Consider the following 14,947-nt stretch of genomic DNA (forward strand, 5'->3'; position numbering starts at 1 on the left):
AACTAGGATCTGAGTCGCCTTTGAGAAGGGAGTGGGAAAGGACTGGGCAGGAAGCTTCAGTACCAGCTCTGTCATCTATGACCATCCGCTTTTAACTACCTGGCCCGACTTTCTCCATCAGCAAAATGGGCCTGTCCTGTTCAGTGCCTAGGACGGCAGACTGATGGCTGGCGGGCCGTTGGGTGGGTTTTGTTTTACTGGCTGGGATTGAAAGGTCACAACTGGACACTTACTCCTACATCTCTCTTTGCTGTGGGCAAGCTAGCAGATCATTTGAGGTTGTGAACCCTGTTGCATGAGTCTTAGAATTGCTATTCATTTATTTACTCACTTATTTATGCACCCCTTTGCTCAGTATTCCTTTATATACCTATTATGTGCCAGGCACTGTTCTAGGCTCTTGAGCTACATTTGTGGGCAACTGACTCAAAAACCCCTGACATGATAGAGTTTACAATCTGTTGCGGGGGGGGGGGGGTCAGGGGAAAACAAAAATAACAAATAAATACATTATTGTATAGCTATCAGAAGGTGATCTGCACTGTGGGATAAAGTAGAACAAAGTGAGAGGATAGGGAGTCCTGTGGGGGAGGGGGGGTGCAGCAGCAGTTTGACCAGGGAATTTGAGACAAATGATATTTATTTATTTATTTTTGCTTTTTAGGACCACACCCACGGCCCATGGAGGTTCCCAGGCTAGGGGTCCAATCAGAGCTACAGCTGTTGGCCTACACCACAGCCACAGCAACAGAGGATCTGAGCCATGTCTGCGATCTACACTGCAGCTCATGGGCACGCCAGACCCTTAACCCACTGAGTAAGGCCAGGGATCCAACCCAAAACCTCATGGTTCCTAGTCGGATTTGTTTCCACTGCGCCACGATGGCAACTCCTGAGAGACAATGATGTTTAAACAAGTAAATGTTGAGCCCATTTGGACCCGGTATTCAGTCATTCCGTCATTCATCCATTTATCTTTTGCTTCATTTATTCATTCATCAAATAGCTGCTAGTCACCCGCTATATGCCTGAACAGTCTTGGCTAGTGGGGCTATGGGGATAATCCCAGCCTGCAAGATCTCAGTCCATTGTGTAAAGAGTTGATCACAACCCAGTGTGGTCAGGATTAGTTGTGGTCAGGAAACTGGGGGCAGCTGAGTACAGTGTGGGGTGGAGATCTAAGGTGGGTTTTTTTTGTTTTTTGTTTTTTGTTTGCTTTTGCTTTTTAGGGCCATTACCTGCAGCATATGGAAGCTCCCAGGCTAGGGATTGAATCGGAGCCACAGCCGCTGGCCCACAACACAGCCACAGCCACAGCCACAGCAATACCTGATCCGAGATGCCTCTGTGACCTACGCCACAGCTCGTGGCAATGCTAGATTCCCAACCCACTGAGCGAGGCCACGGATTGAACCTATGTCCTCATGGATACTAGTCAGCTTCGTTTCCACTGAGCCAAAACAGGAACTGCCAAGAAGTCTTCATAGAGGTGCCAACCTAAGCAGGATAAGTAGGAGTTTGGATAAGCCCAGGCACAGTGTGACTTTTCTGCTCCTTAAACATTCCAGGCTCAGGGATTTCCCTCAGGGCTGAGTGGTTTAAGGATCTGGCTCTGGTTACAGCTGTGGCCCGGGATCTTCTGCATGCTGCAGGCATGACCAAAACAAACATTCCAAGCTCAAACCCACCCCAGGATCTTTACCCTTGCTCTGTCCTTTGCCTGAGTTGTTCAGGCCTCAGTCCAGTGGTCCCTTTCTGACCTCTCAATTTGAAGGTGTACCCCCCACGCTCTACCATGTCACCCTGTCACACTATTTTATTCCTTTCATTGCATAACTGTACAAATTTATTTATCTATTATATGTCTCCTCTTGGGCGGCTTATGAATTTCATAAGGGCAGGGACCTTGGCTGCCCTATCTGCTACCACGTTCCTAATATCTAGAACATACTAGGGCATCAATTATGTAACATGAATGCACTAATGGTGATGCAGGGGAGTGTTTAGAACATTTTCATAAGAGCAATGATCGCTCTTCCCAGGGACAGATGTCCTCTGTGAAAGATACAGAATGACACAAAAAGGAAAAATAACCTGGTCGTAGGTTGGCCCTGGCCTCCCGGAAGCTGATGGTTGGAGGCAGAAGGTCAGGAAAGAATTGAGGAAAGCCTCAAACCACAGCTATCAAGGATGTTCCTTTCCTCTGACCTGAGGACCATTTTGACTAGCCTCTGAGGAAGCCGTCTGTGCATTGTGTGGCTCTGAGGTCACAGGCTGGAAGTGCTAGAGTTGAAAAGAGAACTCAGGTCTCCTGGCTCCCAGCCCCTGTCTCCTCCTCCAGCTTCCAGATGGAGACATTCAGAATGTCCCTAGGAGCCGTGTTCTCCTCCTCTCTTCTACCCCGTGTCTGATCCACCTGGTCCTGAGAATCCCACATTTAAACACTCTGTGAAGCCCCATTCCTACCGCTGCAGCATCCCCACCAGAGGGTCCCCACCCATCACCTTTCACTGCAGCCGCATCCTGGCGGGTCACCCCATGTCCAGTATCTTTCCAGCTACATGATATTCTTCAGCTACCAGAGCTTTTTCTAAACCTTATCTGATCACCTCACTCCTCAGCCGAAAACTCCTCTGAGAGACAACACATCAATGTGATTTAATTAACCCTGGATTTGAGATAATTTTATTTTCTTCTTTATACTTCTCTTTATCTGCCAACTTTTCTACAATGAGCATTGGATACTTATGCAATCAGAAAAAGATAACCCATAATTTCTTAAAATCTTTCAATCTTTCCAAGATAATATCTAAACACCTTCAGCAGTACAGGCAAGATTCTGCCTGCCTATTTAACCACATCTCTTGCAATTCTAATTCTCTCCTCCTTCTCCCTAAAATTCCTTTATCATCTCCAAAAGGTGCCTTATTCTACAGCAGCATGAGAGATACTCAACTACTAGTGGTTCCTTGGATATCTTGTGCCTTTTTATATCTCTGGATTTTTAAATAGGCTTTCTACACCACAGCTCACGACAATGCTGGATCCTTAACCCACTGAGGGGGGCCAGGGATCAAACCCACATCCTTGTGGATGCTGTTTGGGTTTGTTACCACTGAGCCACAATAGAACTCCTAAATGAGCTTTCCATCTTCCTCTTGCCTGCCTGAGAACTCCTATTTATGCTTTAAAACCTCAGATGTCACCTCCATTGTAAAGCCTTCCCTGATAACCACCTCCCCCAACAGAGTAAACTCCCCTTTTATACTGTTGGTATATTTGTTCAGTACTTTATCTGTGCAAGTTCCCTACCAAGGGACAGAGACAATGTCTGATATATCCTGCTCCATAGCTTGCACTCCAGAAATGTGTACAGAACAGAACTAGGACAGATCTCAACTGTTGGTTGGACTTGATGTCTTTGGTTGGGCTTTTATATGTTAGATTCTCCCAGATGCAGCACGTGAAACAAAGAATTGAATTCAAGTGCTGATAGAGGAGGAGGGAGGTAAGAAAGGGAAGGTGATCAATGGGAAGACAGTGAGAAGAATTTATGGCAGTGGGCAGCTGCCTTTCAGTCCTGCTGGGAACCACTGGCAGATGGTATTGAGCGGGCATTAGGGTTGTCCCCCGCCTCTCCCCTGGCAAGGAAGCTGGAGTATTTATCCATGAAGACTGCTCCTAGTGTGCTAAATTCCCTGCATTTCCAGCCTGCCTGGAAAGTGAGGGCTCAGTGAGCTTCTGTTGCCAGAAAAAGGCTCCCAGCAAGAGTTCCAGGCATGGTGAGTTCCCACTGTGGCACAGTGGGCTAAGAACCTGGCTGCAGCAGCACAGGTCACTGTAGAGGTGCGGGTTCGATCCCCAGCCCAGGATAGTGGGTTAAATGATCTGTTGCTGCAGCTGCAGTGTAGGTGGCAGCTGTGGCTTGGATTCTGTCCCTGCTCTGAGAATTTCTATATGCGAAGGTACAGCTGTTAAAAAGACAAAAACGAAAACAAACAACAAACAAACAAAGTCCTAGGTGTGGGCAGGAGGAAGCTGGTGGATTGAATCTGCATTAGAAAGAAATAGTGGATGAGGAAGAGTGTGGGTGGGGTTGGAAGGATTCACTACGGAGACAGAGATGGAAGGACTTCCGCCCCCTCCTATTGCGCGCGCGCGCACACACACACACACACACACACCCCACCATATGCATATCACTGGAGGGCCAGTCAGCAACTCCTGAGAGTTCCACCTCAGAGACTTCTGGAGGACAGCAGTGAGGACACCAGCCCGGTGCTGGGCTGAAGGGGAAGGCATCTCTCTCCATCTCCCGCCCAGTGTCCCTGCCCTCAGTTCCAAGAGCCATGGGGCCATGTGGCTTCTTTCTGTGCCCTGCATCCTGCCCCTCCAAGTGGCCTGAGGGCAAGGGGGTGGGCAGGAGGCTGGAGCATTATCAGCACAAACGTGATCGCTGGGGAAGCGTCGCTTCCACTTACCATGGCACTTGGTGACACAGTCCATGGGCGCATGGTGATGGCTGGTGCAATCAGCCCAGCCCTGGCCATATCTCTGCAGACAAGACCCTGACACACAAAGGATGGGCTGGAGAAGATTTGGAATCCAAATGGCTTGGTTCTGGATGGGTACCGCCATTGCACTGGAAGCTAAGGCCAGAGAGGAGAGGTTCACCTGTGTATTTCCTCCCTTCCTTCCTCCCTCTTTCTATTTCCTTCCTTCCCTCTACCCTCCCTCCCTCTATTCCTTCTTTCTTTCCCCCTCCCTCCCTTCCTTTACCCTTTTTGGCTGCACCACAGCCTTCGGAAGTACCCAGGCTAGGGATTGAACCTGCACCACAACAGTGAGCCGCTGCAGTGATAACGCTGGATCCTCAACCCACTGAGCCCCAAGAGAACTCTTCTTTGCTTCTTTCTTCTTTCTGCTTCTTTTTCTTGTTTCTTGTTTGTTTTTGTTTTTAGTCTTTCAAACAGGGGCATTATACCTATGTCCCGCCATGGACCTGCCCTTCTTCCTTTTGCTGTGGCCACACTTAGCAAAATACACACGGGCCACTTCCTGGCTAAGCTGCCTTCTCCCTGGGAGGGGTGATCGGGTGCCCTCTAGGGCCTGGAAGGAGAAAAGCATCTTCCTGCTCATTGAGGGACTGTGGCAGATGTACCAGAAGCAGCCATAGACCTAGTTTCTCAGGAGACCCCTGACCCCCTTGGCAGGCATAGTGACACTCGACTTTCATACTAACCGCTTAAGGCTCCAAATCCTGGCTCTGCTGCTCACTGGCTGTGTCAGCCTGAGCTGATATTTGCCTCAGTGTTTTATAGGGGGCTCATCCTAGCACTGTAGTTGTAAGGCTTAAATGAATCATGACTGCAAAATGCTTCGTATTGGACACGTACTAAATTCATGATAGATGTGTGCTATACATTCGGCAGCCTTTTTTCTTTTTCTTTTTTTCTTTTCAGGGCCACACTCACGGCATATAGAAGTTCTCAGGCTAGGGGTCGAATCAGAGCTGCAGCTGCCAGTCTACACCACAGCTACAGGAATGCCAGATCTGAGCTGAGACTGCAGCCTACACCACAGCTCACAGCAATGTTGGATCCTTAACCCACTGAGCAAGGCCAGGGATCAAACCTGCATCCTCATGGATACTAGTCAGGTTTGTTAACCGCTGAGCCACGAAGGGAACTCCCTTGGCAGTCTTTCCATTCATGGAGCATTTATTGTTCTAGGTACCATGCTAAGTATTATTCATAAAATACTCAGTATTACCCCCATGTTATAGCTTAAAGAATTAATGGTGAAAGTGGTTAAATGCCTTGCTCAGGGTCACATAGGTAGGATGGGACAGAGGCTGGGATTTGAATGCAGAACTAGGCTGCCTCCAGGGCACACACACTTCTTTCCTTTCTTTCTTTCTTTCTTTTTTTTTTTTTTTTTAGCTATGCCTGTGGCAAGTGGAAGTTGCTGCACCAGGGATCAAACCCATGCCACAGCAGTGACCCAAGCCACTGCAGTGACAGGACTGGATCCTTACCTCACTCTGCCACAGGGAAACTCCTCCAGGGCACACGCTCTTAAGCACTGTTCCCTTTGGTCCCCACGTTCATCCTCCTCCTCACCTCCCCCTCCATCTCCCCACAAGCCCCTCATTCTCAGCAGGGCCCCTCTCCCTTTTTGAAAGTCTGGTACCTTGAGGCCGTGGCTGATGCAGTTCTGAACCCCAGCGCTGTTTGTAGCCACCATCATCTCCGGCCTTTTCTCCTCAGAGCTGGAGTCCTTCCCTCTCCGGGACTCAACCCCTCCCCAGCCCAATCCCTCGCATCCAACCCTCCTGCCACCTCTGGGACCTGTGCCAACACCATCATGTTTCTCTTTTGCTTTTCTTCTCTCCTCTCCTTCCCTCTGTCCACCCGGGTCTTCCCCATCAGAAGAAGTGCTGGATTGTGCTCATTCTGCCCACGTAACTCAAAGAAGAACCCCCAACTCATGGCCTCCGTGCCTCACCCCCAGCTCCCACAGTCACACAGTTTAGTGGCGGAACAAGAACTCAGACGTGGTCCAGGGCTCTTCCCACACCCTACATCCTCTCTGTGATGCATTTATCAGACTAGGTAGTCTGGGCACAGCCCGAAGGACAGAGACATGGGACTGGGAAGCTGAGATGAGACTTTGAGGTCCTGGTGGGGGAGGGTCTGGGCGGGGTGGGATTCTGGGTGATGACAGAGTGGGTGAGAGGTCATCACTAGCCCCTCTCCCCACCCCACCCCCACCCCTGCTTATTCCAGGGTACACAGAAAAGCAGGCACTAGCCCTCCAATACGCTGCTTTCCTCATGAGGAGACCCGGTGGCTGGTTCACACTGTCTGGGGATTGATGGGGGCTGTTGAGTTGACCTCAGATCCTCAGACCCACACCCCCGAAAATATAATACATATTTCTGCTTGTGTATATGCTGGGGGAGGCATGAGGAGAGGCCATGGTGAAGGGACTTGTGACCTGATAATAGCAAGGGGCACACCTGCTAGCCGTACAGAGGGACGTACAGTCAGAGGGAGAGCAGCTGTTATATTCTGTGCAACTCAAGAGCAGGACCAAAGCCCAGAAACACACACTGCAGGGAGTCAGACTCCAGCTCCCGGGAGCGCAGGAGGGGCTTCAAGGGTGTCTCAGACGTGGAAGAGCAGGCGTTGAGGGCCTGGCTCGGCTCCCAAAGGCATCCAGGCTGAGCCCCAGCATGCAGACAAATCACTGCTTGCCAGTTTCCCAGGCGCTGGTGAGGCTGGGGAAGGGGGCCGAGGGAGGAAGGGGGTTCTTCCTCAAGGCTTCCCCAATTCTGCTAGTCCCCGCTAATCATTTTACTACTAATCATTCCTCCTCTTTTATCTCCCTGTCCCCCAGCCCACTCCTAACAAGACCTCACCTCACTCCCCAAACCATTGAGAAGCAAGGATGTCCAGAGCTTAGTGGGAACACGATATCCTTCCCTGAAGTAGAACAGCCCCGTGGGTCGTGAGAAGCTGATGCTTTAGGGCCATTGCAAGGCCCTGCTTTAAATAATTTTGCATCATATAGGAACAAAGTTGGACTCCCCTTCCCATTGTGATAGAGAAGAACAAATCTGATTCCATAATAGACGTTTCTTTTACTTGAATCTTCATATTTCATTGCTTTTGCTTCTCGTTAAGAATATTGCCTGCAGCCTGAAATATACACCATAGCCCATTCTCAAGGTTCTGACCTCTAAGGACATAACACTTTTCCATTCATATAGAGATAAAAAGTTGCAGAACAGAGAATAACATTTGCCTCAGAGGAACATTACAGGAATTTTGCGACCTGACCTACATGGACAGCTGCAAGAACAAAGGATCCTTTGCAACAACCAACCCTGCCCTCCCCTCATCTGGCCTTTCAAAATGCTTTGCAGAAACTCCTGGAGGATTTCAGGGTCTCTTGGGGGCATGAGCCACCTCTTCTCCTTGCAAGGCTCTGCAGTAAACCTTTCTCTGCTCCAAACTCTGACGTCCCGGTGTTTTTTGGCCTCACTGTTCATTGGGCACATGACCTTGCATTCAGAACATCATGTCCTTTGACTCTGACAAGTGAAGGAGTACATCTCTCGCTTCACCGATCCCCATTTCAACAGGGCGAAGCCATGCTTGGGGTCAGACCCTTCTGGCCCAAACAATGTCCCAGTACAACTGAATAACAGCATTTTCTTCTCATGGCATTTATTTTTATGCTTACCACCTATTGATAGTGTGTGGTAGTGGTTTTCAATGTCTGACTATTTATTTACTTATGTATTTATTTATTTATTTATTTATTTATTTGTCCTTTGTCCTTTTAGGGCTGCACCTGCAGCATATGGAGGTTCCCAGGCTAGGGGTCGAATCGGAGCTGTAGCCGCCAGCCTACGCAACGCCAGATCTGAGCTGTGTCTGCGACCTACACCACAGCTCGCGGCAAAGCTGGATCCTTAACCCACTGAGTGAGGCCAGGGATCGAACCCACAACCTCATGGTTCCTAGTCAGTTTCATTTCTGCTGCGCACAATGGGAACTCCTCCATTATTTATTACTTAATGATTTTAAACTTGTGACGTATTTCAGACTTACATAAAAAGATAGACAATCCTATAACAAACAACTCTCTAGTTTAACTAAAAAAAAGTTAGAAGGATGGCCGAAGTCCCTGTGTATCTCTCCTCAGTTGTACTTCTCTCTCTCCCACCTCCTCTGCCCAGCCACCCTTCTTATATGATAATGTTGATATATTGCCAAGCATATATGCTCTCACTACGGATGATGGATGGATGGATAGGTAGCTAGATGGAGAGAAGGATGAAGACAGAGATAAATATAGGAATATATAATTAAAATTATAGGTGCATATTCCTAAAATCCTCTTATCTATATGTGTATGTCTATGAGGCTTAACACACGTGGAAACATACAGAAATGTGTAAATAATTGTAAGTGGACTTTAACCATAGTAAATACACCCATAATCACCACCCAGGCCATTAAGAAAATGACCAGCACCCCCAGATTCCCCTTTTCCCCCCTCAGAGTCAACATCTCCTCCCTCCTCCCCCAAGGTAACCACTATCCTGTCCTCTAGGCCAGGGATTAGTTTTTGCCTGTCCAAACAATAGGAAGTATCCTTTCCTCCATTTAAAGTTTATACAAACAGTATCACATTGCATGAATCTTTTTGCAAATGTTCTTGAGATTTTTCCATGTTGATACTTGAGCTTCCTTTTTAAAACAAATGTATTTAATTTAGAAGAGCCAGTTGATTGAAAGGAAAACATAAGGCGAACACTGGGACAAGTGGAACACGGACTGCCAGAGAAACACTGGCTCTTATTCCACGGCCAGATGTGAAAACAGGTCCCAGAGCGTAAGACCCGTACCCCCAGGTCACCTTGCCAGTTCAGGGCACACCTGGGGCAGGGCTCTGACCCCAAAGGTTTAAGGCCGGAGATCATTTCTACCACGTCATGCTGGCAAGACACGTCTCCCTCCACTCTACCCCATGGCAACAGATACCAACGCTGTTTCCGAGCCAGTGTTAATTCTTAACCTCGGAACTGCAGAACATAAACTGTTTTTGTGAGTTGATTGTTTTAGAATTAAGCCTGGGATGGGGGCCGTGTGGTGTTTGGTGGGGGGGTTGGGGGGAGAGGGGGACCGAGACAGCTGTCCAGCCTTCAAAGTTATGACAAGCCTTCCACTTGGCAGCCCACCTCAGTGACCTATATTTTAATAGGTGCTATTAGATTATTGCTAATGAGACATCTTAGGGATAAAAGAATTATGCTCGCTGCTTGGGCTGTGGTAAAAGTACAATTGAATTAAGGGCTGAAATCGTTTAGGTCTCTGCTAGACAACCTGTCCCCCAGGCTGGGCCTGAATGGAGATATTAAGCTTTGGAAATTACACAGGAAAAATAAGTATAATTGATCTAAGGTAACTTCACTCGTCTAAATTAAATAATGTGATTGTTACAGGCAGAAAGGATCGGGTCGAGGAGCCGGACAGAAAAGGCTCCCTATCTGCAAACAAAGTTATAAGTAAAAGCCGTAGGGAATAGACTTCCCCCTGGTGAGCTGAGCACCCTTTAGATGGCTTCAAGAGTCCACTCGCGCATCAGCGGGAAACGGACCTAGTCTGTGCATCACAGACTCTGCCCCCCACCCTCCGCCCAGGGCCACTGTCTTTATTGTGTCCTACCTAATACCCGAGCATGTCTCTGCTCCTCGGCTCCCAGGGTGGCGACCTCATACCCCCTCCAGCGCCCCCAGGCAGGCTGCCCAGGGGCTGCACTCTTGGTTAGAAGAGATTCCTCTGCTGGGGACCAGCCAACTGCTTTAGTGGAGCATATGTCCCTATCCCCCTGAGTCCTGCCCTCTGGAATACCAAAGGTCCGGTGCAATGCCACCTCCCTGGAACAAGGTCCCACCTCCTCCGGAGCCATCCCTCATCATTGCTCAGTTATGTACGCAGCATCCACTCCAGGCCTTCAGCCTGGATAGACGTCTTCAGCAGATAGACGGCATTTGCATAATTTCAGAAGACCCAGGCCCATCTCCAAAGACCTCGTGGGCTGAAGGAAGGAAATTATATTTCCCACTCTGACCTAAATATTTGCAGTCCACCAACTCTTCCGTTGATTCTAGATTTTTGGGGGGCTGGAGGAGCAAAGAGTGATTGTAATGACTAGTGTAAATCACACCCCGAAGGAACAGTCTGTGGACATTTTCTGGTCCAAAAAAAAAAAAATAGTAAAGGAATATCAAAACAGTTAATGGACATGTTCTCCCTGGTTTCTTGCAGATTCGACTGCCCGGCTCAGAAAACCGCCTAACCTGCCCAGTCCTGCTGGGGACGCTCTTGGGACACCCCTCCATCTTTCAAAGTAGGACAAACAGGCTGCCTGCCCCTGAGCCACCCAGGGAGGGGCCCTGCCCTCTGGATAGGTCTGCGAACAGGGCAGAACACAGAGTCTGATTGTTCTTAAGTACATCCCCAAACCTCACCCTGTCAACAAGAAGGTGACTTTTAGTATGTGGGACAGGAGAAATCTCTATTCTACAAATGCCAGTTCCTGAGTTGGACAGACTCCCATATTAATCTCCTGAGATGCTATGTTTTCAAACAGAAGCATGAGCTCTAGCTTGAGCAATATGAACTTTTAATTTAGGAGAAAAAATGAGTCGGCTCTTGCACATTTCCATCCTGCCTGTGCTACTTGGCATAGGATCCAGGCTTTGGACCTCAGCTCTCCATTCTGTACAATGGGTACAAGGACCCTCAATGCTCACTTCTGTGCTGATGTGCTGTGTCCTTTCTGAGAGGGAATGAATGGACTGGGGGTGAAGGAGATGGCTTTGAGTAAATGGCGAGCCCCCTGTCTGTCTAGTTGTGTCCCGGGATGGGGGTGGGAGGCTGTTATTGACCAGGAAGGAATCCAACAAGAGTAGGGCTGGGGCAGGATGTTCTGGCGACCCCACAGGACTCACTGACCAGTGTGTAAGTAAATTTTTCCGACTTCTCCTGTTGTTTTGGTCACTTGGGGTCTCTGCAAAGCCTGCATTACTTTCCAGTTGTTTGATTTTCTTTTTTCCTTTTCTTATTTTTTCCTGTTACCTTCAGACTTTGAAATTATCCCAGTGACTCAGCCATTTGACTTCTTATTAATTCCAGGATCCTCTCCTATCTGCCTATTTTCTTTCCTGTTTCTCAGAAGCTGGGCTTGTACTTTAACTCTTCCTGGAAGCCACTGTCAGGGACTCCCTGCCACTCTTGCCTTGAAAGTACCATGGTTCCGGGTCAGCTTCCACTCGTCATGATTCCTGTGCTGAGAATTCTAAGTCCCACTTTCAGAGTGGAAATAGAATTCTGAAGTTTCTCCATATTTTCTTTTTTTCCTTTTTGCCTTTTATCTTTTTAGGGCTGCACCCGTGGTATATGTAGGCCCCCAGGCTAGGGGTTGAATTGGTGCTGTAGCTGCCAGCCTGTGCCACAGCCACAGCAACGCAGGATCCTTAACCCACTGAACAAGGCCAGGGATCGAACCTGCATCCTCATGGATACTAGTCGGGTTTGTTAAACACTGAGCCACAATGGGAACTCCTGTGTATTTTCTAAAACAAAACCTCAAACAGAAAACCAAGACTCCAAATAAAGCAGGTCAATTGAACATCACAAACTGTGACTAATAAGATAAATCACAGAATTCCTAGAACAGATGGGACTCCAGAGTTTGTCCAAAGCAGTGCTTCTCTCCATTACATCATCCCCAAACAGTGGCCATTGAACATGTGCTTGGATGCTTCCCATGACGGAGTGCTCACTTCTTTCAAAGGTAAGCGACTCCACCTTTTAGACCTCTCCAGTTGTTAGGGAGCTGTCTCCCTGTAGCCTCCACTGGCTGGCCCTGGGTTTAGCCCTTGGATCCACCCAAAAGAAGCTCCTTTTCTCCTTCTGAACCAGCCCTGCAGATTCGAGGACACAGATAACCACTCCCTCTCCCCTCCTGCCCCCCATCAGCACCCCCACCCACCTTAGGTTTTCTCTTCTCTGGGCCAAGCATCCAGCCCCAACGCATCTCAGTGTGTCTTAAGAGACAGATTCCAAAGAATGTACATATATGCATAACTGGGTTACTTCGCTGTACAGCAGAAATTGACAGAACATTGTAAATCAACTGTAAGGAATTTTAAAAAATTTAAAATAAAACACCTTTACCACAAAAAAATAAAAAGAGAGAGAGACTGATTCCAAATCATAGCTCCTAGAATTGCCTTTGGAATTTGGCAGCTGCCAGGGACATCAAGGCTAATTGCTTAAAGCCACAGGGACATATCTTCCCTCCCCAGCCCTTGACTTTCTCAGGTTTCCTTGATCCGGTTTGTAACGATTGCATCCCGGTGCAATGCAAACATTTGCACTGCTTCACTGTCCCAGAGAGACCTGCCTGTTCTCCTCACCAGAGACAGGCTATAACCCTTTGTGATCACGCAGGAAGGTACCCGAGGGCCACTAGAGCAGCTGCGGCATCACCCAGCCCGAGCCCAACGTCAAGGTGGGTGGTGGAAGGAGTTACCTGTGTTAAAGGCGTTGTCAACCAACGCCTTATGGACTCAGCTCGAGTTCCCAGCGTTTTAATTGGCCCACCCAGTGCTTTACAGATCAGGAAATTTCACATAAAAATCTGGGTTTCCGTATAGAAAAAACTTAATGTTTACCAAAGGGGAGGAAGGAGGAGTGATAAACTGAAGTGTGGGATTAACAGATGCACCTACCATATATAAAATGGATGAACAATAGGATTTACTGTATAGCATAGGGGACAATATTCAATAATTTGTAATAAAATTATAATGGAAGAGAATTGAAAAAGAACATATATATATGTGTAATACATATGTGTATATATATGTATAACTGAATCATTTTGCTGTACAACTGAAATTAACACAGTATTGTAAGTCAACTCTACTTCAATTAAAAATAATTTAAAAAATCTAGATCTGGGAGTTCCCGTCGTGGCGCAGTGGTTAACGAATCCGACTAGGAACCATGAGGTTGCGGGTTCGGTCCCTGCCCTTGCTCAGTGGGTTAACGATCCGGCGTTGCCGTGAGCTGTGGTGTAGGTTGCAGACGCGGCTTGGATCCCGCGTTGCTGTGGCTCTGGCGTAGGCCGGTGGCTACAGCTCCGATTCAACCCCTAGCCTGGGAACCTCCATATGCCCTCGGGAGCGGCCCAAGAAATAGCAACAACAACAACAACAACAACAACAAAGACAAAAGACCAAAAAAAAAAAAAAATCTAGATCTGGAGTTCCTGTTGAGGCTCAACAGAAAAGGAAACTGACTAGCATCCATGAGAACACAGGTTGGATCCCTGGCCTCGCTCAGTGGGTTAAGGATCTGGCATTGCCGTAAGATGTGGTGTAGGTCGCAGATGCAGCTCAGATCCCGTGTTGCTGTGGCTGGCAGCTGTAGCTCTGATTTGACCCCTAGCCTGGGACTTTCCATATGCCTCAGGTGTGGTCCTAAAAAGACAAAAAAATCTAGATTTCTGGCTTCCATAAGAATGTGCCACCCTGAGTTTGGAGGAGGGCTGGGCGCTCCCAGTTCACCCCAGATCCCTTACTTCTCGTCAGCCACCCTCGCTTACCTTTCAGCCAAGCCTCTGTGATTTTGAGTGTTTGCAGCCCCGGCCCTTGGCACAGCATTGCCCCCCCAACGTGGTGCTGCCTGGGAAAGAGTTATTGCTTTGCCCCTACGTGGGGCTTTCCCTGCGTACCCACCTCCCCAGCCATCCTGGCCCTCTGTCTGCATTCCCGCCTATGGGAGTGTTGCCAGGTGTTTCCCAACCAGGTCAGGTGCATCCTCCTGGTCTTTGCACCTGCCATGCCCTCTGCCTGAGGCACCGTCCCAGCCCATTGTCTACTAAACAAACGTCCACCCGATGAGAGCTTTGATTGATGTCCCTTTCTCTGAGTACAGTGTACTCTGCAAAACTTCTCTCTCCTGGGCTCCCTTAGCATTATCCAAGAGGCCGGTTTGCTTTTGCATTTTTCCTGCCTGGGAAGCAAGAAAAGCATAGTCCCTGCACGCGGCGGAATTTCCCATCTACTCAGTGATCTCGGTCTACACACGGGAAAGAGAAGAAAATGTAATCTGATTCATTTACTGGTGAATTCAGTTACTGGTGTTCCTGTCGTGGCTCAGTGGGTTAAGAACCAACGAGTATCCATGAGGATGCAAACAATTCATTTAACAAAAAATTAAAAGTTGTCTCCTATTGGAATGGATGTTGGAGATAAATAAGAAGCTGCATCTTAGTTTTCCCTTATGACTCAAAGAGAAAAAAAAAATGACTGGTTTGATTCAACCTTTAGAAAATAAGCTTGATTTTTTTTTTTTTT

At 48.1% G+C, this 14,947-nt stretch overlaps 1 protein-coding gene across 4 annotated transcripts in view; it reads right to left on the bottom strand.

The window, feature by feature from the left end:
• The window catches only part of SLC6A2 (solute carrier family 6 member 2), a 64,410-nt gene extending 50,058 nt beyond the window's left edge, over positions 1 to 14,352 (bottom strand). For 2 of the 4 annotated variants that reach the window (XM_047792207.1, XM_047792206.1), the window contains exons 1-2: positions 14,194 to 14,352; positions 4,482 to 4,649 (exon numbers count right to left, since the gene is read on the bottom strand). In XM_047792207.1, coding sequence (XP_047648163.1) covers positions 4,482 to 4,649; positions 14,194 to 14,251 — 226 coding nt within the window. In that variant the 5' untranslated portion in view covers positions 14,252 to 14,352. The remainder of the gene's footprint in view (positions 1 to 4,481; positions 4,650 to 14,193) is intronic. The other 2 variants (XM_047792209.1, XM_047792208.1) reach the window with 1 other exon arrangement.
• Positions 14,353 to 14,947: the final 595 nt, after the last annotated feature.

The sequence above is a fragment of the Phacochoerus africanus genome, chromosome 8 (assembly GCF_016906955.1).
Source record: "Phacochoerus africanus isolate WHEZ1 chromosome 8, ROS_Pafr_v1, whole genome shotgun sequence".
In the NCBI taxonomy this organism is placed as follows: Eukaryota; Metazoa; Chordata; class Mammalia; order Artiodactyla; family Suidae; genus Phacochoerus; species Phacochoerus africanus.